Source organism: Tinamus guttatus, unplaced genomic scaffold (assembly GCF_059628265.1).
Source record: "Tinamus guttatus ecotype Peru unplaced genomic scaffold, ASM5962826v1 Tinamus_guttatus_pri_ptg000261l, whole genome shotgun sequence".
NCBI classification, from domain to species: Eukaryota; Metazoa; Chordata; class Aves; order Tinamiformes; family Tinamidae; genus Tinamus; species Tinamus guttatus.
Genome location: NW_028288795.1, coordinates 835,601 through 861,068, shown reverse-complemented (window position 1 = coordinate 861,068; position 25,468 = coordinate 835,601). Strand labels below are relative to the sequence as shown.

The following is a 25,468-nucleotide window of genomic DNA, read 5'->3' as shown; positions in this document are numbered from 1 at the left end:
GGCCGGGCACTTTCAGGAAAATTCAATTCATTTAATGAAAAATAGTGTGTGAAAGAAAGGCTGGAAATGCGATTTGGCTAAAGGGAGCAGGAGCGCAGCTGGTGCCCGTGCTGCGGATTCCTGGCCAGGCAGAGGCTTCTCCCAGCCCCACCATCAGTGCTGGCCTAAGGAATTTGCATCAGGCAGATTTGCAATCGCTTTTCCCTAAGAAATGTTCAACCACCTGTACAGGGCTGCAAGGCGGAATGCAGAAGAGCAGCCCACAGCACGCACCATCGACGGGCTCCGGAGAGCGACCTTCTCTGCCTTCACGTGCTATTCAAAGCAGTTTTGAATAATATAATTAATAATAATACTATTATTACTATTATTTTGGGGCTGCAAAAGGATGACCCAGAACCCCGTGGCGAGCAGGGCGGGAGCTGCTCCTGCTCCGAGCCGCGATGCTGGCGGCTGCAACAGCACAAGGCTGCGGTAGCCAAGCTCCTCTCTGCACACAAATCTAACGTGATGTATGTTTATATTTCAATTTTAATTTAATTTTATTGCTTTCACACTAGCGAGCATGAATAATTTACAGAGCCTCTTTCCTTTGGGGCTCCTCCTGGATCCTGCAGTTATATTTCCTCAGCTCCTCAGCATATTCATGCTCCAGCAATGCCAGGGGTTTTTTTCCCCACACCTTCCCCTCAGGGCCGGAAGATCCTGCTCGATACGGCGGCTGCTTCCAGTGCAACGGCAAAAGGGAAGGATCTTCCAAATATTCAGAACATTGAAATCAAGGCCGTAAATGCATGAATTACCTGGAACGTCTTATCCCCAACACGGAAGCGCTCGTGACAGCTTCATCGATCCCACACCGGTCCAGGATGGATTTCTCCTCATCCGGAGCGTGACGGAGAGCACAGATCCAACCGCCCCGTGCAGAAGTCAACGAGCCCGGTCATCCCCGGCCACCAGGGCCACAGGGGACACGGGCTGGGCCAGTCCCCTTAGTGCCACACTGGGTTTCTGGGGTTGGACAGCCCGTCAAGGACGGCAGAGGGATCTAGGGACACTCGTATACGAGGGGGATGGTCCTTGTCTTGCTGCTATCAACATCCGTTCAGAAAACACAGGGAGGTCAAAGATAAGAACAAGAATTCACCACAGGCAGCCGCTGAGCAGACTATAACGAGGGATCGCAGCCCAAAATCCCATCAAACCTAAGGCTGAATTCCAGAATTCCTCTCCCTGCTCGTGAGTTCCAACACTTCACATTGCAGGGTTATTAAACTTGGTGGAAACAACAATGTACAATGAACAAGTCAACACTTAAATAGCAGCACTAAGGAGAGATATGAAACCTCGTTTCCTTTCCGGGGGCCAAAAGGGAGCCACAAAGGGCTCGTTCACGCGTTCCAGGAATCCCTCCTGCACGTTTCCTTCCCCTCAATTCAGCCAGTTTAGACCTCCTGAAAGATTTAAGAGTGACCCAGGCACCGAACGCACAGAGCACAACTCAATGGCAGCATGAAGGATAGGGCTGTCACGTCGCAATGACAGCTGAAAAATTTACAGTAACAGGACTAAGGATTTCCGAGACCCAATCAAGCATTTTTGCTTCTCTCCTCTTTCCTTTTTCAGGGGTACCAGCCTGCTCGGGAGCAGCCGGGCTGACCCGCAGCGACACATCAAACGCAGAGTATTCCCACCCTGCATCTCCAGGAACCTACGGGGAAACGCTAAGGAAAATGGAGGGGAATAGAAGGGAAAAAGCAAAGCACCAACAGTTTCAGGTTTGCTGTCCATCTCCGTTTATGGGAAATTTGGGACCCCAAGCAGCAACAAAGACGAGAGGAGCTGCTATCTCTTGAAGGCTTCTCCTAGCCCCATCCCTCATTTTCCATAATTCCATCACTTTGCTCCCCTGCTTGCAGGATTCAAAGGCACCTATATGGGATAACGACATGCAACATGAGTCCAGGAAGCAGTTTAACTGCCCGGCAAGAACCAAGAGGCACCGACTGAAGCCCTTTTCATACATATTAAAGCAACATTCCTCCCCTACGCGTCATTTTATTATCTGCTGCTCAAACCTGGAGACCATGGTCAAATATCTGACCATGCCAACAACCCCGTCTCAGCAAGCATGGCTCAAAGATCGCTAATGAGACGCCTGTGGCTACTGAACGTCTGACCACGAGCTGGTGTGTCAAGTTTTCTAAAATAAAATACTAATAAGCCTATATAAAACAACAGTCAAATGGAAAGGCTGTCTCCCTGAAATAGGAAACATGAAATGATATATGGAGATATGGAAAAGGCAGCTCCACTCAACCTCAACCTTCAGCCTCGTTTTTGAAAGGATCCTCTCCCTCCCTTCCCAGTCATTTACACTGAGCTGAACTCCATCTGTTCCACAACATATAGAACACTAATACAGAATAACCCTCCTTCTTACGTACAAAAAGTTGCATATATTAAGTATTTAAATTAGCATCTCTGGTTCTGTTGGGAAGAAACCCTCCCCTTTAGATGAAGTCAGTACCCACCAAACGCACTTGTTTCAGATTCAGCTAGCCTCCCACTTTGCCTTAATGGAAGCTTAAATATAAAACAAAACTCACTCAAGGTTGAAGGTCTTTCAGGCATCACACCAGCCTGGATGTGTTACTTTGGATCTCGTTACTACTCACCAAGCAGGACAGAACAAACTGGTCAGAGCTCCAGTTCATTCTCCTGCCATTCAGCCCAAAGCTGCATCTGCACTCAGGCCCCGGCCAGCAGCACTCTCGGGCTGTCTAAGCTTTCAGAAGTACCAAAGGAACATATAAATTGCAATTATATGTGCAAATTGAGTGGAGGATGAGTGGTAGGCAAGCATGGGTATTCTGCAAGTAAATTAGGAGTTAAACTTTCGAAGGAAGGAGAAAAACCTAAAATGTATAGTTTATGTGCTTAATGGTTGGTAGTTGGAAGCTTGTGGGAAGGAAGATGAGCCTTGACCCCCTGTTTCTCGTGTAATTACAAGCAGTGCAGTAAGTCTCAACAACAAACCAGTTCATTAGGAAGCCCACTGGAAATCCTCCACCGAGGCTCATAAACAAAGCGATTAGGCAGAGATTTCCACGCTGCCTCCCCGCGCGCTCCGCAGGCGCCGGGGCCACGAGCGGCACGGGGGACTCGAATTGAGCACCCTCCTCCGAAACGCGCGGGACGGAGCGTTCTGCCTTCACCAGCACTACCCTAACGGGCGAGACGAAGCGCTCCGCATCAGGCAAATACAGCAATATCCCTCACCAGTGCACACCAGGCTTCTGCTCATGGGCTGCGCCGAGGCTTCGTGGGTTGTCTTTTTATCTTGCAAAGCTATTTTGCAACGTCTGCTGAGCCCTTTTTTTCCTTCTTGCCCTTTGCGCATTCTGCAGCCTACACCTGCAGGGTTGCAGACCGCCCCTGAGCCTGTCTCAATCCAGCCCATCTCCAGTCCTGCAGGACGAGGACAGCCCAGGGAGGGGAGCGCCTGGACGGGCCCCAAGGGCCTGACATCAAACTGAGAAGGTAGAGAAGGAAATTTAGCACTTTCAGCTGCACTGCTTGGAGAAATACCAGCACCCCTCCATTTGGACAGGCTCATTACAGCACAAGGGATAAGGCTACATCAGCAGCACTCACTAACGTCCCCAGCGAGTATCACTTGGGGTTTATCTCATGCTGCTCATCCCTCTGCTTCCCAAGACCTGCAGTTTGGCAAGAGGAGCCAAAATGCCCAACACTTTTGTCGCAGCAAGTGTCCCCTGTTAGCAGGTCGGCGCGGCGTCCACGCACCAGGCAAGCAGCTGGCCCGGGCACACACGGCTTAGCAACACCTGAAATGACAGACAAACTACATAACTGATGCTAAGTGAGGCAAGTTATTCTTTTACCCTCCTGCTTGGTTGCTTGCTTTTCATTCATTTCTTTGGAAAAAAATCCCAAAAAAACAAACCTGATGCTGCAATGCATTACGTGCTTGTAAACCAGTAAGTGAAATAATAAAATCTATCATTTTGTATCCCATGTACAACTAAGAAAATCTATAGGCAGCTTGTAGGAACATGAATAATTATGTTCTGCGCAAAACGAAGTGCCGCTTACAAAAGCAACAACCCCAGATTTGCTTCTGGCACGCTCTGGGGAAACTCCACGCCCTGGCAATGACACGTATTCTTTAGGAACGTTTTCCTAAAGGTTCAGAGGCTGAAATATGGTTGTTGCATCTCCCAGTACTCCAAGGCAGAAGCCAGGGAGAGCCAGGGAGACGCAGGAGGCTGCTGCCTGTTGAGCCTCGATGAAATCCCCAAGCAAGACACCAGTGTCCCCCAAGCCGAGTGACCCCAGAGCTGCGGCCGCAGCGCCGCCTCGGTGCCATAAATCCCCCACAGCAGCAGGATCAGCGGGATCAGGGCACTTTCCGTGCCCCACGGCCTCGCGTTCCCAGCCCAGGCTCCTGGGCAGCCCCTCCAAGGCGGCCAAGGCAGTCGGCTGCCTTGGTTTAACCTGACCCATCCTCTCGCTAAGCTAAATTGGGCTCACAAGTAGAAATAGGTCTCGAATTTTAAAGCAGCTCTTGCCACTCCTGACTGGTTCCTGGGGCCCTTTTGCAAGGGCTGCACCTCTGCGAGGAGTCGGCCACGGCGCCGTGCATCTGTCTTGCAAGGAGAAACGATGGATTTGCTATTCCACACCGAGCTTTTTTCTTTAAAGTCTTACAAGTTTTAAAGGTGGCAATTAGAGTCAGTCGAGGCACACGTACAGATCACTGCAAAAATACAACTCCATTTCCCCCATTTGAGAGACGAATTCTACAGCGCTATCAAACAGTGTCTGCCAAAACGTCACAAATTTTATCTCTTGGAAAATAAGCACATCTTTTAAGACAAAACCCACTGGCATCTGAAGAATAAAAAGCAGCAAGTTTCCATTTTACAAGCAAAATTGTATGCCAGACAACCTCTAAATGACAGATACTTAAACTGTAAGCTTGGGATACGTTATTCCAATGCAATGTGTACCAAAAAAATGGCAGCAGACGGCGCAGAAGCAGAAAGGTTTGTAAAGACAAACTCTGACATGTAAAAGGCACCTTCCTTGAAGACACCTTCATGTCTTCATAAAAGCCAGGGCAGGGGAAAGGCGGAACCGAGTTCCCACCTCCGGAGCGAGGCCCTGTGACTCGGCTGGCAGGAGATGCCAGCTGCTCATTCCGGAGCAAACCGCGGGATTTGGGCAGCAGGGCAACCTGCCCCCATTTGATAGCGAGGCAGAGAAATCCAGCTGTATCTCTGGAGTAAACAGGAGATAAAATGAAAGCAGGAAAATGCCAACCTATAGTAACACAGATGTTATCATTCAGGAGTGCCCGCTATTAATATAAAGGAAAGCATAAGAAATTGTTCCTCTCCTATCCACTTATTTCCAGGGCACTTTGCAAAAGAAATAGAAAAGCCAACCTGTGAGGTAGACTTCAATTTCTTACAAAATTACAAACTCTGAAGAGTGCCTTTGAACAGGGGGAGACTTACAGGCCACTTGGGCTTCAGGAGGGACACTTTCCTAAAACACTTGACTTCAAAAGGCTTTAAAAAGGCTATTTTGGCTTTGTGTTTCACTAAGCAAGGTCCTCCCAGAAGTCTATTGCTGGGCGCAAGCGAGAAGTTTCAGAAACGGAGTGAAAGAAAGCAGCAGCAAGGCAGAAAGAACTGCAAAATGGAATGAAAAATAATAAAGTAATGGAAGGGAATGAAAATTATCATTCACTGCCTTCCATTTGTCATTCTTTGACAATCAAACTGAAAAAAAAAATGCATGAGAAATGAGAAAGGATAGAAGACTAATGGCTGAAGGACTCCAATGATGGGAGTAGGAGGCAAAATATTTCTCTGTATTTTTTAGGCTCAGCCTTTGCAGGTAAACATTAACTATAACATATGAAAATAAAACCATCTCTACACAGGTGAATTCTTCCCATCAGTAATGTTAAGGTCTAATGAAGAGAATTCAGATTGCTGAGAGACTCCTGAAATATTGTGCCAGCCCCAAACGCTTAGTCAAACCCTTCAACTTGTTTCTTCTGCATCTATTTTTACTTGACATGCCAATACACATGTTAGCCAGACAGGACTACCTTAAAAATGCATTTCCCAACAGGGTTTGACCTCCCCACATGAGATACCAAGGAGCGTTGACCTGAATTACCATTAAGGATTTGGCAAGAGCAAGTGACAGCACCCCAGGATCATCTAAGGGAGCCCTGAGATGAACTGAAGGTCTCGGTAACGGCCAGGTGTGCTACTCAGCCCCTGCTTTTCATACAGATAGAAGCAGCAAACTGTGGTCGGTCTCAAAGTCACCTTCGTGGATAGAAGTCGGCTGCGACGCGAGCTTCCTGGAGGACAGATGGAGGCATTTACTAAATGGGGTAACAGTTAAAGAGCTGTTAATTCTTATACCTCCGGGCACGGTCTGCAGCTGTAGGCGAGATAGCTATTTCCCAGCGGTCCCCCACCACCTAATTAGAGACATGAAGTACAGGAGAGTGTTACACCTTTCCTCTCCATCTTAACAGACTTTTACTAAGAGCAGGGAGCAGCCAGTGCTGAGGATTTACTGCACCATGAGAGACGACACAGATTTTGTCCATCCTGTATCAGGATTTAGCACTGAGGCTCAGAAGCAACTGCCAGAAAGAGCAGCTAATCTGGCTTCAGATGCAAAACCTTGTTGGGACTAAAAAGCTGAACGAAGACAAGGCCAAACCTAAAGGAAACGATGGTGAATTCTAACAGTTGAGGTAACTCTATGCCAAGAATCATCAGCTATCAGATTGCCCACCTGGGCAATGCTCGTATGGTACAGGCTGCTTATCACACACGGCTACAACTCACGTCTACAACTATGGTGGTTGTTACCACCCCTAAGTTACCATCATACACATAATGACACCCTTCAAACCAACTCTCCCAAACCCCAAACTTTTCCACTGGGTTCCTCAAAGCTTTGAACTGAGCAGGACAACTATTTTATTCACTCGAGTGGTCACTAAACCAGTTTCTGCCTGAATTTTTAAGCTTCTGCTCATCCTTGCCATGGGTTTGCAGAGGTACCAGACACGTTTATCCGCAAATAGCTGCCTGCACAACTCTGCAGCCATTGCTGAAATGCTGATTTCCTGCTAATGCCGATGCTTGTTCTACAATTACAGCAGAACCACTTTCGAAGAAGCTGATCATTAAACTTCACTTGGGTTATAATGTATTTTCACAGGCTAGGCAGGGTCCATTGTGGTTAACTGAACATTTCATCTCGCTGGCAGACAATTAGCACAGCTCCGTGTGCGTTTTTCTAACGCAGCCATCACCTTCTTACACAAGCTCTCTGTGCCATCAACATACACCACCGTACTCACCGTTTGAGTGAATCCAAATTGAACCCCCAGAATAATGTTCAGGACAACATTACAACTGGCTAATTTCGAACCTGGTCTTGTCACCCATCTTCCGAGTACGGGGAGGACACGATAGTCCTTAACCCGGGGAAAGGCCACTGGTCCACGGCAGTGACAGCGTGGACTGAAATGTGCCACCCAGCCAAGAGATCCCAAGAACCAAAGGAGGCTCTGACATGAGGAAGAACTGCTCTAATGTAGGCAAGTTTAATCTAATTGTGCCTGAGAGCAGAGATATCCAAACAGCCAACTTTTTTAATTTAGTAAACCTGAGATAGTTACAAAATAAATAAATAAACCACATATTCCAAGATTTCCCTCTCCACAAATTCTCTCTCTGCAAACGTGCAGGTAGCCCGACCGTCCGCAGTCAGCTGCTATTTCATTAAGCCCCTGTTTAACTTAAAGCAAGATTCAAGCAAACCTTGTGCCCTTACAGCACAACAGCATTCACACCTCACCTGGAACCTGCTGCTAAGGTACCAAAGGGTTAATTAACACATACGCAGTGTGAGGTTTAGGCAATATTAAAAGGGACTCTGCGAGCAGACAAGAGTCACCGAGTGCAATGGAAATAAATTGGGCGTCTCCTCGCGCACTTCAGCTTCCTCTCGCAGCTCTGCTCCGAGCTCTCCGTGCTGCTTGTTCGGTAATTTCACGCTACGCTGCTTAACAATGTAAGCATGGAGGCTCAATCTGAAACTGCACTTCCCAAATGTCACTTGTTTGTGAACACATGGCTGAGTCCAAAATTACTTTTAATATTAGAGCGGTGCCTGCTGGCACTGCTGTAGTTAAGGGTCTGTCGGAATTTACATGATAAACCTCATTTTCTGGGACGTATAACCATGACCATTTGCTGCAGATAAACCTGGTATACAAGGTCACAGCAGACAAACATAGTTTTTTAAATTTTTGAATCAAGTTTTCTTAACGGTTTCAAAATCAATAACATGCAAAGCTGATCTGAGGCCCCTTGAAGTTTTAGATTTTTCTTGCTGTTCCTTTAACTCCAAAACGAACTCCAATGTACGACTTCAGCTGCCATCGGAGCTGAGCGCACGTCCACAGAGCCATGGCATTTTCAGCTTTCATCTAAAAGGCAAGTCTCCCACGCGCACACCTGTATTTAACCAGCTAGTGGTTTTAAATAACTCCCCATCAAAGTCACCTACTTGGGTTGCCATTTTTCCATAGTCAATCCAGCGCAAAGTGGCAAAGTTGGTGGACTCAGCACAGTTGAAGCCGTGATTGAAGCCAGCATGGTAACCGTAAGGAAACGTAATCATAAACTCCCCAGCTTCCTGGGTGATCTGCAAGACAAAAATAGCAAGAAATACCCTGCAGGTCAGTTGACAGAATTGTTTGAGAACAGAGATCTACTGAAAAACAGCAGCAACCAAATTCACTGAAAAGACTTTGTCAGTTCTTGGCTATAGTTGGATCCATTTCTGGTAACTGCAGAAATATTGAAATAATTCTATTACAGAAAATTTGAGTACAGTACACACTTTCCCACCCTTACGTATTAAGTCTCATTCCCATTTGTTCACATGTAAATCAAACCACCTAAAATTGCAGCCTGCTATTCCTCTACTTAAGCAGAATTAAAACAGCAGTAAGCATTATGGACATTATTCACATCAGGAGGTTTAAGAAGTTTAAAAACTCTGCAGCTGATAGCTGTAATCACAAGCTAATCAATTCCTGCCTCTTCTAGAAAAGCCTCATTTTAAAACTCATGAAGAGGAGACTCTTGCTGGGGAAAAAGGAATCCATAAAAGTAGCCTGCAGGGATACGGGATACAGGACTGCTCTTCCTGCAATCCACCAGCTCTCCTGCTTGCAAAAGCACACGTCAGCAGGTACCTTTTACAGGTAGAGCGAAGTCAAATTTTGCCCCTTTCCTGGGCTTTTTTAACCCAGAACTGCTGACAGAACTTTCTATCAAGCAGCCACACAACAAGCAACTCCCCTTGGGATCTTGGCACCCGCAGTAACTCTCAGCAGTGCTGGGCAGAAGCCTATGGAGGATACAGAGAACGTACAACTCTTCTCACAAGAATGAGTCCACAGAACACCCCAGCTCACGCCCTGGGCTGGAGCAGCCCAGAAGCTCCCCAGGACTAGTAACATGAGCAGGATAAAGAACAAAAGCTCCATCCTAAGGCCAGGAGCAGTTTGGGATGAGGGGTGCGAGGCCGGGTGCTCTCCCGGCCAGCCCTCCCATAAATCACAGCCCAGTGGGAGATTGCTAACTTGGGAAGACGGAAAGATTATGTTTCTGTCAGGAAATCTGCATCCTGGTGTCTTCATTTCAAGCCCACAGTGTATGTCCTCCATGTCACTGCTGTCAACATTATCCCTACAATAAATTAGAAAGCACTCAAGATGATGGATAGGCCATGCAGAAAAGTAATAACTATTGAAGGAAAGCCAGCGCAAACTGCCACTCATGGAGAAAGCCCTAAATTTACTGACTTCTGCAAGCTCTTGCAGAATAAATGGAGAAATCAATAGGAGATTACAGAAATACACATTTTTAATTATTAAAAAGCCCTAGTATTGATCTGCCTTTCTTTTTTCCAGAAGTAAATACCATTACAGAGATTTATAAATGCATGCCTATTCACTTCATTGAAGTCTGCCAGGAATATAGATGAAGGGGGCCTATCTCTGTTTCTAAAGGAAATGACACATGTTCCCTGTCCCCGAACAACAGCCATCCTCCTTCAGAGCCACTGTTTCAGGCTGGGACTTATTCAGATTCAGGCTGCTCGGACTAAAGAGATCTCCTATCTCCTCCCTTTACATTCAAAAGGTCCTTCCAAAGAGCGCCAAGGAAGAGGGAGGCTGTCAGGGCAGGCCTGATTTCCCCCCATTCCATTCCAAAAGTCAGAATTATGATTATATTTCGCCAATCAGGATGTTAATAATCTCCCTTTGCTTAAAAAATGAAGTTTAGTTGTGAAAACAATATTGCCTTCTTAAAAATGAACATTGGTCTCTTCTGTTTTTGAAGTAAAATTCAGAGACAACATCCAATCCTTTGGACATGCAGCCCTCGTGTCAGGGGTTTCTATCTCTAGCTAGCACGGGAGAGGTGCTAGGCAGGAATGTGCAAATAGTCCTCGTGTCACAAATCTGAAGATTCCTAGTGGGAAGCCTAGCTAAGCGGAAAAGTCTCTTTACCAGGCAAGAAATTAAAAGCACCCTAATTTAAGTCATTTTGTGTGTTTGCCCTATTATTATATAGCCTAGTAAAGCTGACTTGGGATAAATCTGGAGGGAAAGCTTTCTTCCACTGCCATTTTACAAACTCTTCTGCTATTCTGCCTTGGTTATTGATCAGAAATCACTTAGTATGTAATTACTAGTCAATGTGACTTCCCGCAGATACATGGAAAAGCAAACGCGTAACAATACATCATGTTGCAGGAAAATATGCCCATGTACAAAATTCAGCCATTTGGAGTCTTGCACAAATACTTCTTTAAGATTTCCCTTCTGTTCTGAGCTCAGAGACGGGAGCACGGATATGCAGCTTGAATGAAGAGCCAAAGGTTCATTCCCGCTTCCCACCCTCCTCCGTGCTGCAGGAAGATCACGTCACTGGGGGAGAGCAGAGCAAACCCCACTCACAACTCCTGCTACACACAAAAAAGACCCTTTTATCAGTATTTTCAACCTCATCTTTAGATAAGCAGGCATCCCTTCTTAGGCTCTGTCCATGAAATTATTATGTCTCCTATGGCTTCTGGCAGCACAAATTCATAGGGAAAACACCACCAGAAGTGAGAGGGTGTTCAACTCTTTCCGTTACCATTTAAGCCCTACTCAGGTCAGTAAATAAAGTCAGATTTTAAGATCACTCTGGCTTCAGATTTTGTTCTCTTTTCTGAATGTGGTTGGGATAAGAGAGGACATTTTAACTGTCTATGCAAAGTCATTCCCAAGAAGGATGGTTGTGCATCAACTCTCACGATTCCAAACCTCCCATCTACTCCCATATTTGTAAATGAATAGCCTTAGAAAAATAAAAAGGCAAAACCCACAATTAGATATTTTCCTTATTATTTTCAGTCAGGTGCAGCGGATATCGATGTTTTCCTATTTGGGAATTAGGTTCTGCAGATAGATTACAAGAAAAAAGATTTGTTGCTCTCTACGAACAATTTAATATCGACCATCATGTGCAAAGTAGGGCAAGTCTAGCCGCTGATGTTGAAGCATAAGCACCACATTGCTGCACGCCCTGACAGCAAGCTCATCTGACAAGCCAGATGATCACACTTCAAATTTCATTCATCACAGCCTTCCACTAGGAAAAACGAACCAGTCTCTGGAGGAGTGAATTGAATGAATTCCTAGTTTTTATGCTATAACAGAGCCAAGATCTTTTATTTCCATCTCAAAGACTCACTATGCTCATCAAATAGGTGCTATATTTTTGTCTCAGGTGCACTAACTCTAGCAAAGCTGTGCTTTATAAAAAGAAATAGAAAAAGACACCTTGATGGTGTGAGAGATGGCTGCAATGCCTAGAGCTGATGATGCAAAGAGGATGGGAGAGGACCAAATCCCTTCGAATCTAGCATTCTCTGATGCTCTTCAGTGGACTTAAAGGGTTCTGACATCTCAAGCTCAATCCCCCTTCTCCTGTTCCTCACCCTTCCAGGGACACTTTCCAACATTGCCCTTCACTGTTCTGTAGGACGCGGGCACAGTCTGACTCTGCACAGACACTAAATCCTTGGTAAGCACGTTTGGCTGAGGAGATTTATTTCTTGCTAGAAAACTTTTAAGAATAAGCATATTAAAGCCATCATACCAAATAAATACAACCCTGCGTTTCAAGTAAAAGGACTTAAGGGATTCATGGATTCTTATTGACAAAGCTTAGGCTGGAAAGAACGCTCATCTGCCCCTCGCTTGGGGTTCACATTGCAGCTGGCACAAAAAGTCAGTCTGTATTCCAAGAATCATCAATGAGTTAACACTCATAATGATACTGATAAATCCTTGCATCCCTGTTGCAGTTCACCCTTCTGTAACTGGGACACTCCCTGACTGCCCAACTAGCAATGCTTTAGTTAGTTCTAGGGAACAGTTTTAAAAGGACCTAGAGAGAATCCTCATTTATAAGCAGCCACTGGGTTTAAACTGATAAAATACAGTCTGAAATCAGCAATCTGCTCCCCAGCTGCTTGCACCGAATTGTTTCAGAACGGTAGGTGTGTTTTGTGCACCTCAACAACTTGCCTGGGTCTCCAAAGTGTCTTTGTACCTACCCGGTCAAAAGGAATGCCGTATTTCTTCAAGATTGAGGGCGAAATGAGGGTCATCTTGTGACGGAGGAAAGCATCGCATCCCTGAGAGCTTCCTGGGAAAAATCCTGTAGAGACATTAAAAAGAGGTGCATCGTTAAAGGAATATTACATCCCCACCAGTGCTAATCAAAGACAAGCTAACTAAACGAAAGCCTGCCTAAATACTTCATACACATCAAAGCAGTAGATCTCCAACTGGAGACATCAGAAATGAGGACAGCCCCCTTTGTTTGAAGTACTACACAAAAGTCGTGACAGGAACCTACACACGGAGGCATGTAATCCAAATTCCAGTCAAGTTGAGATTTAGCATCTAAATCTTCTTGTGCATCTGGGAATAAGCAACTTGGCCAAAATCTCAGTAAAACCCTGGCAAAGTAAGAAGCAGAACCTGGCGCTCTCGTGTTTTGGCTAGCAACCTTACCCCTTTCTTCTGACACATAATCTACTCCAAACACTGCTGGGCCCTGTTTATACCTTCTCTGATGGGTATCTACACTATTCCTGGGAAAAGTAAAGCAATCCATAAGAGTCCAGACCATTCTGCCCTACATATCACCCTAAAAAAGGAAGGAAAAAGCATGCAAATGTTAATAATTGGTCTGAAGAAAGAAATTAAACAAACCAAATGCACTACAAGGTAATACAGCCAGAGAGACTCTCGGCCATGGCCGCAGCAGCAGACACTGTGATCCCACACAGGCAGCCACTCTCAGCACTACGAAGCACGAGTTCAAACGCAGCTACAGGAATCAAACTGGGTCATTACAACAAGTCACAATAATTAATACCATGAAATTGGGCTAAATAAATTTAAAAACCCTTTGATGTGGGCACTTCCCTCCCAAAGCCAGACACATTTTAATACACTCAGATCTTCTACTGCAAGTTTTGCACTTCAGAACAAAAATGACCATGTCGGGCTGGTTTCTGTGCAGCCCTGCGGAGGGGATTCTGATGGGGAAGAGCAGAAATTCCGGGTACCTTTCAGCAGTACAGCAGAGTCTGCTGCTCTTTGCAAACAAACAGGAATTCTACCACCACCACTCACTTGCTCTAGGGTTCATCACACTCCTCACAATCGAGGCAATTTGACTGGACAAACCATCAGTTCAGTCAGTCAAGATGACTCAGACCTGTCCCACCTCTGGTCTCCTGCCCTTTATCTTCTCACACTTAAGGACATCGCAGCGCTGTGTTCAAGACCACGCATTCCACTCAAGTAGGTGATTCAATCAATGAATTATGGGTTGCAGGGATGGAGAAAAACACCACCATTTGGGAAAAAAATAACCCAAGCTCTGAAAACAAAACTAATTGATGTGACATAATGGAAGGGGTATCACAAAGTGCAGTGGGTTATTGGACTCCTGATTTTCTTATTTTTTTTTTTTACTAAAAGCTTTTCAATTAAAATTATGACTGCCTGCTACCCAGTCTGTCGTCCCTCTCTGCAGTCCCTCTTTTTAATGCACAGTTTAAGTGGCTCTCATTAAAGCTACTAATAAAGAAGCACATTTTAAGTGATTAGCACCAATAACATGGCAACACATTAACATTCTCTCCATGGGCTCCACAACTCTCCCAGTGAGCCCATTTACAGCTCGGCTATTCATTTTCCATATTAATTGCACACTCATTTCTCCATCCTGAATTTCTTCATAGTATAGACCACTGACTCATATAGGGAAAAATGCCTAAAAAAGTGATGCTGCTTCATGGCCATTTCAAAACACCTCCCAGGTCCAAATTCCATAAGCTACAAAGCAAAACGAAAAATCAGGCTCAAAATACAGACCATACCACTGGGGATTTGCTCTGGTTTCCACACTGCCAACCATGAATAAGCTTCCAAAGTTGACTGTCAGTAGGAATAAGTGACAAACAGCAAAAATCAATGCAATATTGGTCACCAAGAAATTTTAATACTGTGAATTGGTCTGCCTCCTGCAAGAATGCATCAGAGCAGAGTCTTGGAGATTCTCCTGCCTGCCTCTGTTGCATGACCTGCAGTGACAGATGCAAACCTTAAAGCACGCCTCGCTGAAGATGAAACATGGAGATGTTGAGTTCATTATTGTGGGGCAGGAGCGTTTTTTAGCCGGGCAGCACTTAGAACATTTGCGAGGGCATGGAAATAGCAACAACAATAACCTAACGCAGCCAACAAATGTAGAGATTTGTATTTTTGCACGCAGCTTGCAACGTCACCACCTGGAAATCAGCACGAGTGCCCAAGTGCCAAACTCGGCTCCCTGCTCTCCTGGAGGGCGGGTGGCAGCTCCTGGGGTGCCCTGGCCGGGAGCCAGGCAAGAAAACAGCCCAGGGGATCCAGCGGCTGAGGCTGGCGCTTGGCAAGGGCGAAAATCCACAAGTGCACAGAGGTGCCAGCCCGCCTGGCACGGCCAGGAAGGCGCTGCCAGGCGAGGGGGCTCTCCTTCCAGATGCCTCATGTCTCACCAAGGATGGACCCGCGTCTCCGTGCACGGAGCGCTCCGCAGGAGGAAGCCGCGCTCACCTTTCGCCAGCCGCTCCAACCTCTTGCCATGCTCCGGGGGTATGGCATACCTAGGGGAAAGGAGAGACATCAGCAAAACAGAAGCATATTCCCACCTAAAAAAAGACTTATTTTAAATGTCATTGGTGAGTTTGGGATTTATTACAACTGATAACATTTGTTCAGTATGAATATTGAGGAATGCAATTGTCATTATTTTCAAAAGTCGTCAAAAGTCATCAGCACTCATCACAGCAAGCTGGAAGCAGGATGTTGCAGCATGCAACTGGTCAAGAGCATAAACAGGTAACTAGTATTGCTTTGCTGAGGGTAGGATCTCTCAAAATACACTGACTTTTAGAGAATTTGCAGCCAGTCCCCTTGCTCAACTTCTCAATTTATAAGTCAAAAGTTTATCTACAACATAAGGAAAAATACAGAGAATTCGCTTCACATATTTGTTTTTTTGTCTGAAATCAAAGTAAATACACCTCTTGTGCTCAGGCAGGTTAGAAAGGATCACAAAGGAAAAAAATCAACATAGGATGCCTCAAGATTTAGATGTTAAGCCGATTTAAACTGATGGCTTAAAAAAAATCTAAAGGAAAACACTATGTAGCACCTAATCTTATAAAATAATAAAAATATAGTAATGTGCTCCCAACATCCTCTGACTAAAGTTTGACAGTGCCTTAAATTGCATAATTATCAAAAAAATTCAATTTCATTTGTCTTGGACAAAGCCAGTAGCTTTCATTTTACAAAGGCCATTCATCACTTACATAAATGTGATAAAACTAATCCCGATCCAAAGCTCCTTTGTGGGATTAATGTCCCTTAAAACAGGGAAATGAGACATTCCATTCCTTCTGGGAAAAATGCTGAAGGATTGGGAAAGAACTAATTTATGGCTACAAGGCTGCTGATGATTAATGTAATATCCCCAGTCTACAATGCAACCTTCACTTAATTAGTGCCTGTAATTGGGAGTTGTAAAGATAAGATTAATTGAATCTTGAGGATGTTAAAAGTTTAATACATTGGAACATGGTTATTGTGTTATCTGAAACTGCAGACTGCAAGAAGCCAAGCTGAGTTTTAAAGAATGGTCCGTGGAGAGGCAAAGAAAAAGGACTTGCTTGGATAGGTACCAGCAAGACAGGAAGAATTTCCAGCTTAGAAAACACAAACTATATGTAATAATAAACAAGAGAACCACAGAACGGACTCACAAAGTGACAGCTGGCTCCAATTTCAAAAATCAACTTTTCTGTTTGGACAGAAAAGATGTTTGGACCATCTTTGAGAAAGTAAAGCCTACATATCCTTACAGATTTATTTTCGGGAATTCACAAAATTAATTCCAGAAGAGCATTAAAAGCAGGTGAGATTCTGCTTTAAGTTACACTCACAAATCTGACCGATTTCCATAGACATGGGCAATAAAGAGAGAATTTGGGCGGCTATTTAAGCCCAGGAGAAACAGAAGGCTTCGACAAGGGTGGCACAGCTTGAGCTAGACAGCTCGATATGATCAGACATAAAATGATTGATTATAAGGTAGAATAACAAAGGAGGTGACATGGAAAGATAAGAAATCGCTGTGATCCAAGGGGTACTGTAATTGAGCACATAAACATCCATAAAGAGCTGGCTCTTGTGTACAGCCATACGGTATCACCCCCTGCTTTCAGCATGAAGAACGGCCAGGCCCCTATTAGGGCCAAAATCCTTGATGGAAGGAGCCGACGGGCCCGGCATTCCACACGATCTGCTACCATCCCTCTTGTGCCACGCGCGAGGCTGGGGCTCGGCTCAGCAGCGAGGTATCTTTAGCTCCAGAGACAGCTGCCAAAATTAGGTGTTCAGCATTTACAGCATAAATTTCCTTTTTGACATGCATCATTTTGAACATCAGGCCTTTTCTTTTATTAAAAAAAAAAAAAAAAGGGGGGGGGGGGTTTCTTACTTTACTTAGTCCCAATACGAACGGCAGTTGATTTGCTCTGAAAACAAACACTCCTTGCCAAAAACTTCCCAAAATTGAAAAAAAAAAATCCGAAACCCCTTACCAGACTGCATGATGTCAAACTACTTCCCTTATCTGTTCCACTCAGATCACAGCATAAGTGTCCTCCACCATGGAAAATGGGGAAAAAAACATTTTTTGGGGGGAAAAGTGGGTTTTAATTACCAATTGCAGCATCACAGACAGAAGTGCTTTGCCCCAAGGCTACAAACACCCTGGATGAGCTTTCCCATGGAGCAGGACCTGGCTCTTGGTGACAAGGAGCAAGTTTAACTGGACGGTCCCCTTTTCACCCTTGGTACAAAAGAAAGAGCCTTCCTATTTGCCATAAAGGATGTCATTAATAGTGTAATTTTCTTGGTGTTTTGTTTATTCCCCTGGAATGGCTTGATGGATGCGGATAATTATCACACTATAAAAGCTAGCAAATGTGCTATTTTCTATCGCTCTAAATCATCAAACAAATAAAGTGTGAAACAGCATTTTTGAATACAATTTTCCCCTCTAATGGCTTAGAATTATTATCAGGAACAATGAAAATAAATAAGCAAATGTCTTGTGAGTTCCGAATTAAATGAGTAGGAAGGAGCAGAGGGGCCATCCGGGGAGGCCAGGGCCGGTTCTGGAGCCACCCGGGATGACACAGCAGGGAAGCGGCTGCTGCAGCGACACCGCTCCCGGCACCAGGTGGGTCCGCGGGGACCGTCCGGTCTCGCTCAGGTCCTGTCCTCAAAGATGCCTCTGCGCTGGAGGGTGGAGAGGGAAGACAACTTAATTTTGCCTTATTCCTGGCCACTGAAAGCTACTAAGAACGTCATGCAGTGCAAAGCACGGCTGCCGCCGGCCACCCCAGCTGGCTCGCCTCTCTCCAGCGGTTTCGCTGCCTTTAGGAGCAACTTCTTGCACCTGGGGTGATGCATCAGAGCACCACCCATCGCTTCTCCTCCTCCAACCCGCCCTCCAAGCTTCCCAGACCTTTCCTTGCTACCGATGTGACGCACACAGGCAGTTTTCCAGAGGAAAACGGGTCGGCACACCCACACGTGGGCACCTCCGTTCCCTCCTGGAGCAACCCAGGGGAATTAAGCAGAGCAGATCACCGGGTCTCACGCGCCCCTCCGAGGTCCCACGGGAAGGCTCTGGAAATGTCACCGCGATCTGAGTCACGTTAGAAGGCAGGAGAAGTTAATTTCACAGTGTCTGCACAAGGTCTGGCCAAACAGGGCCCACGCAGTTTAACACGCTATAATTACGGAAATAAGGACGGGAAGCTAAAAGCGAACAGCACATTTAAAATGCCTAAGACCATGTGTCAAGCTGGGGGTTAGTTATCTGTCTTCGAAGCAGATTTAGTTGTGCCAAGAATATTGACCCGCTGAAGACTCAAATGCCAACCTGCCCTCGGTGGTGACAGGCAGAATAAAATGCTGTTATTTTCATCTTCGGAAGACAAAGTGTGTCCATAAACGCATAATCTGAACCCTGACCTTCAACATCTTTAGCCTCCGTGACAGCAGCAATGCCTCCCAAGAAAACTCTTTAGTCTATCAAGAATATATATCACCCAGCAGAAGCCATTAAGAACCACCAGCATGTACCACATAGCCCCTCATCGGCAAAAAAATCAAAGTTCAGACCCTGCTTCTGGGGCCAACTTCTTCTACATGGTAAAACAGTTATCATACAGCGGTGTCAAAGGAAAACTCACAGCAACCACGGGAGTTTTTCTCTTTTAAGCTAGCTTTGCAGCCTGCCTGAAAAAAGCAGACAGTTCAAGGAAATTAATGGATGGCTCCTTCATCAATAGCACGGTGACTGTCAGCTCCACACCCCTCACGGACAGCTTTTTCTCACTTCTATTTTCCTCCATGTGTAACAGCCCTTCATCCTTCCCTCCCTGTTTGTTAAAAGACAGAAATCAACCCCCTTTCCTCTCCCCATCACTATCAGATGTTACCCAACAGTGAATGTGCTTTAAGCACCCAGTTTCTCCTCTTGAGATCATCATTTGGAAAGGAAAACCGCCGGCCTCCCTCATCCGTCCGCTCTGCTGCGACTCCTCTGCATCAAGAGCACAAACGCTCGCGCTGGAGATAAGATCCATCACGGAGAGCTCCTCGTCCTGGCAAAGGACCTTTATCGAGTGTCTGCAGTTTTATCTTTAATGGATCATTTTACAGGACAATAGATGAAGGAATTCAGCATCTTTAACCAGCAGCATCAATGATTTCAAATAATGACATTTTTATTGAAAAACACATATGCAGAAAGATAAACACAGAGGCTTGGGTGTATCTGCTCAAAAAGGGATAATAAGGAGTAAAAATGTAATGACAGAACAAGATTACAGCCACACGCGCCCCAAATCAACCTGCCTTTAAAGCTCAAAGAGAATGAGCTGTAGACAGCTGCTCAAATAAGATCCCTTGGGAACGAGAACGGGGGGAAATGAGGACAAACCCTGCTCGGGAAGGGCCAGCGGGAACATTCCCAGCCCTCACCCTGCACCTGCGCCCCGCGGAGCCGGCTCATGCGCCGGGATCGCTTGGCTCCACGCGCAGCTGGCTGGGAAGCCGCAGCATCGCCGAGCGCCAGCAGGAAGAAACAAAAAGCAACTACGGTCCTAGCAGAGCAGAGCGCAAGATGAGAAGCGTTTTCCTTCCCCTAAGGGACTGCAACTTGTGAAAGTGCAAACTCTCAATTTCCTTGTCCAGTAGCATTAGGCAGAATATCTGACCCACTGGCGTTAGGTTTGACTCTATCCTTCCCACTGCCAACCCAGAAGGATTTCACGCCAGCTTGTGCCAAGCACCTACTGCCGATAGCATCTTCTAGTGCTAAAGTTGTCAGGATCTAGAAATAACATCTAAAGGAGACATTAATTTCTAGATATGACATTAGACAGAATCTTTTCCAAAATCTATTCTCAGGGCAATGAGAATTTCAAGGGAGGCACCTGATCTAATAACTAACTACAAGATCTGCCCAGCAAGACCATGTGATTGGCTACTTTACACTGTTTCACTGATCTAAAAAGGCACTGAATAGGTAAAGAAGGATTTTGCCAGAACTCAAATGTAATTTTAAATGCCATTTTCAAACAGGGAGTTTGATATGAGCAGCCATCTGCTCTTGGAAAGACTATCAATGTAACAGTTCAGTAAGCTTCACAGCAACAAATGCCAAACATGAAGCACAAAATTAAAAATCAGAGTGGAGCGACTCTCTTTCCATATATAAGAAATAATCCTGTAGCCTACTTCTGCATGCAGACAGTGAATGAGCACTATGGAGAAGGTATTTTACTAAGAAAAGGTGTTTGGGGAAAAGCATGATGAAATCATTTATTCATTTGGGGTGGCCAAGAAGATAATTAGTACACAATTCAACAGAGATGAATGGCTGCAACATTCATCCTCCTGCCATTCTGTTATTTGTTTGGAAGAACCTGTCCACATCACATTTGTTTCCTAAAACACGTAATCAGATTATTAATTACTCAATGCTTTCTGTAGCAGATACTGTACCGCTAAAAGCTGAGGATTATGCTTCAGAGACCTTACATTCCTTAAAAAGAAAACAACCCTATGCAACAGAGAATCAAGGAGGAAAAATATGCAACGCGGCAGCTGATTTCCTGTTCCCAATTCCCTGCAGTGCCCATGGCCACGCGCAGACTGCAGCTGCCGCGAGGGTCACCGCGAGCCAGCTCGTTAGCAGCAGGCATCAAACTAGCAGAGAAACTTCCAGAGAGACGCCGGGATTTTACGCTGCAAACCATGAGAACCTTGTTCCTCTCCATGAGCAAGCGAGTGCCTCTGCATTACGGATAACAGAAGGCCCCTGTACTGCTGCTTTAACTCCCCATTACGAGAGATGATATCACGTGTGTGCATCCTGATTCTTTTCTCAAGTTGTGTGGAATAAGGAGTTAATTCACGTGAAAGGGAAAATCCCAGCGTAATATTTCCTTCACTGTCAAATGAGCCACACATCTTTGGCCAGGCCGCGCATGAGAACACATCTCGGAAGCAGAATGAATCACAGAGAGATCTGCAAAAAGAATCTGACCTGAGGCTGCAGCCCGCGAGCAGGGAGCAAAGCGACGTCCCCATAGTAACAGCATCAAATCACTTGCTGCAGGAAGGAGTTAAATGTGAATTTTCATCCTTTGTCCTCAAATGAAAATGTAGCCATTTTCCACGGATAAACATGAAAACACACCTAAGCTACCAGCAGAATGATGCGCTCGATAAGAACGCAATTGCATTTCGCATGCTCCCAATTCTCTAGACTCCTAAGCAAGGTCCTAGTTTCACAACTCCGAAGACCAAATTCATCCGCAGGCTGCGGGTAATAACCAGAGCTTCTCCCTCCAGTAAGCAGAAATACATTTCGAGCCTAAGAAAATCTGTGTGCAGTTGTATTAATGTTTGAAGAGAAACTGCAATTCCTGGGGTAGAGCAGTGGAGCAACAGAGGGAACCAAAATACAGTGTTTGCTAGAAGGAAGTCTAAATTTAAAGATTGACAGAGCAAGTGTCTCTCATAGTCAAACCCGCTGACAGGGGAGAGCAGATGCTCTTCTCTTGCACCAACTGGTCTGGGAGAGCACAGGGACATGGATGCTCCTGGAAAAGGATACAGATAATTGCCTGGAGCAGAACAAGAGAGATCTGCTCACTGCTAATGACAAGTATCCTCGGAACGGGAAATCCCTCGTGCTAGAGGTTCCTTCACTGCTTCTCTTCAGCCCCCTTTGTCACCTTGATGATCCAGGGCCATCGTTTCTCTGTCAGGGATAGAAACCCGGCACACACATCACTTCTCACATGGAGGAGAGTAATTCATTAACAACTGCACAGCACTCGTGCTATGTAAGTACTGTCATTACTACAGGCATTCTGTTATTTTAAACCAGACTTGCACGGCACTTGGCATCGCCCAATTGGATAGTCTTTCCTTTACTCTGCTGAGTAAAGGAAAAATCCCCCCTGATTTGTGCCAACGTGCTAACAAAAAGGGAATAAAGAGCGAGCTCTGCCGTGCCACCGTGGGCTCCTCCTGCTCTCACCAAGCACCGTTTGCAGCGTCGTGCCAAGCGAGGATCCGTAAAGCTATTCCCCATGAGGCACATCAGGCTGAAAGCGCTACGTGAAGCATGGGAGCACATCTCCTTCCTCTCGTCTCAGCAGCAAAGTGCACTGTTCAAAAGCCTCAGTTATTAAAACCAATCTGTGATCCTGTCAGACTTCCACAGACCTTCATTTCAAATCACGCCCGAGCTTTGAGCAGACATTTTCAAAACGCAAGAATGAGTTTCAGTGAGAGCCTTCTTGGATCAAAGACAGACTCCTCTCAATCCAGCCTGGGACTGCTGAGCTGTGATGAATTATTAGCAGCACATGCATTAAACCCGGCGGCGGCAGAACGGGAACCCACCTGAAGAATGAGCTCATTCCCACTCTGCACCATTACACGAGGGAACGAGGATGAACCACCAACCAAAGGGTCTGCACTTTGCTACGTAAGATCCAACCACCAGCAGATGAACCCCAGCCCCTTAAGACTTTATAATTTCAGACTAAATAGTCACAACAGAGATGGACGTGAAATGCACAAGCTGAAAAATAAAATGTCAGTTAGCTACATCCTAATTCCATGTCCTGCTCCCACAGAGCACCAGAGCAGGCCCTCCTCAGACTATGGCCTTAGTTCCTCCCACTGCTCCAGGAATCCAGCTTGATCTCCGTGGCATTTTTGCTCAAAGCAAGATGAGGGTGAGTGCAGAAAAGCGCTTTCTCTCCAGAATACAGTGCCTCCCTCTCAGCAGGAAAAATGATCTTTTAGTGAACTGCCTACAACAGTGCAACAACACAAATAATGGAGTCTGTTCTAAAGGACTCTCTGCTGTTCCTGTGTGCCAGCTGCATACACCTGATTGGGAAAAATAATCCAAGTAATACAAGCCAAAGGTCCTAACCCTTCATGCACTTTGGTTTAATCACTTAACTACACTAAAATCACTCCTGTCACCTAAGATTCGGTCTCTGCACAACGTGCCAGGCCTTGCACTGCAGCAGACCGTGAGGCAGCAGCAGGCCCGTTACGAGACCCACGGCCCCCGGGAGCCCCGCGGGGACCAGGAGCGCGGGGAGGCTGCGCCGAACACCACGAGTGCAGCGTGGTTTCTATTGATTAACTAATGACTGCAGTATATGAAGCTTGAAAGGCAGCATTAATAACTCACCGCTGCACTGCTCTCATTTATCAGCGAATTACAGAGGGATGCAACTCTGCATCTCAATACATCTTTCCTTTCATGAATCTCGAGCAGGGCAACGTGCACGCAGAGGCTCAATGCAGGCACGTTGTTCCGAGGCAGCTTTCACCTAGCAGTTGTGGAAGAGGTAGAAGAATGAAAAGCTCCTCTGCCTGGTCATACTTTATCTCACTTCCCCTTTATTTCTTTTAATGAATACCACTGTTCCTTCCCCTATCCCTTTCATCAACAGAAAAGGGCCTTGCTTTGCCAAATCAGTCTGAGAGCAAACGATGTTGCAGTTAATCTATAAATCAAACATCACCATAAATTCTACTTTCTCCGACCAAAACTGCAGAGCTGTAAAACCCATTACACAGGATAGCAGAGGCTGGAAGGAGATCTGTGAGCTTCAAGGAGCCCATCGCTGCCAAGCAGCCATTTCCTGTCCCTCCTACCCCACCAGGGCTGGAAATCTCGGAGCGAACAAACAGCAACCGAGCGCCCACACTTAAAACCAAGCCAAACCTACCCCCTTCCCCTGCAGGGTGATGCAGACCTTGCAGGAACAGGGAAAGGTTAAGAAACTTTCTCTGGGAAATTCCTTTAACCCAAGAAATAGGAAAAGTAAAACTCAGGAAAACTCCATATGGAGCAAAATGGCAAGTAACAGTGTAACAAATTCAGGGCTCTCAGCTCCCGCAAGGGCAAATGGTGGATGCGACTCCTGCTAATCTAATTTTAAGAAACCAGCAGGCTCTGCAGGGTGCAAGGCCACACGGATCCCAATAATGAGGGCGACAATCACGTGTGATCGATCCGGTGATTCAGCCAGCCCGCACAAAGGCCCCCAAGGGAGCACAAGAGTCAGGAGGGAATAAATGACACAAGGGACAAATGTCCTCCCCCTGCCACCAGGCAATGCAGGACCCGGCGCTAAACCCAGCTGCTTTAAACGAGATTACACGAAGCTCTCCACAAACTGCAGCACATGTGAGAGCGCTAGAAGCGGAGAGACGGAGCGGAATAACGCAGCTGTCCTGGAGGGAGGCTAGGACAAGAGTTCTGGCCAAGACAGCTGCAACGATCCCTGGGACAGTAACAAAAAGCAAAATCAGGAGCAAGATCCTCAGCGCTCGCATATCTGCAGCTGCATTAGTAATGTCACCAGCGCGAGCAAAGAGGCCCCCTCAAACCATCATACCCTGTCCTAAATTCCCCCATTAAATCTCCCTTGGAAAAAGTGAGCTGTCCCTGCTGCTGAGGACAGCAGGAACAGATAAGTAGAATTCATTAAAATGTAGATTTTACAAGCAAGTCCTTCCATGGCCTGGTTTTCCTTGATTCCTACAACGAGGTTTCTCCTAACATGGAAAACTTTGCTACAGACCTGGAGGAAAGAGAGCAGAAATGCTAGCGGATGTGAACTGAAGAGTTCTGTGTACTTTTGGGTAAACAGTGTTAAGACTTTTACAAGATACAATTACATTTTAAAACACGCATCTGGAATTCTGCAACCGGTGCGTCCATCTAATCATGTTATTTTAAAATTCTTCTGGTAATTTGTCCTTAATTCTGCATAAACTGCTGCTCTGGCACAAAGCGTGCTATGTGATATCAAAGTCAAACAGATTAGGCATGATCCACTTTCAGCAAGGGAATGTTTTGGAGAGGAGACCATATAACTTAAAAGGCAAAGCTGGCTCCCTATTTTAATTAAAGAGAGATTAAACATCCATCATGATAAGAAAACAGAGACATTTTATAAAATCAATTACCATCCACAGTGTCACTCTAGTTTAACACCTGCAGTTTCTGAAAGAACACAATATAACACTCCACTTAGAAAATGTAAATCAAATATTCTTGCTATAAGGTAACAT

General features: G+C 45.7%; 1 protein-coding gene across 1 annotated transcript in view; it reads right to left on the bottom strand.

The window, feature by feature from the left end:
• The window catches only part of KDM4B (lysine demethylase 4B), a 65,362-nt gene that overhangs the window by 30,510 nt on the left and 9,384 nt on the right, over positions 1-25,468 (bottom strand). Inside the window, exons 5-7 of the mRNA XM_088527111.1 lie at positions 15,317-15,366; positions 12,760-12,863; positions 8,644-8,781 (exon numbers count right to left, since the gene is read on the bottom strand). Of these exons, the coding sequence (XP_088383237.1) occupies positions 8,644-8,781; positions 12,760-12,863; positions 15,317-15,366 (292 nt within the window). The remainder of the gene's footprint in view (positions 1-8,643; positions 8,782-12,759; positions 12,864-15,316; positions 15,367-25,468) is intronic.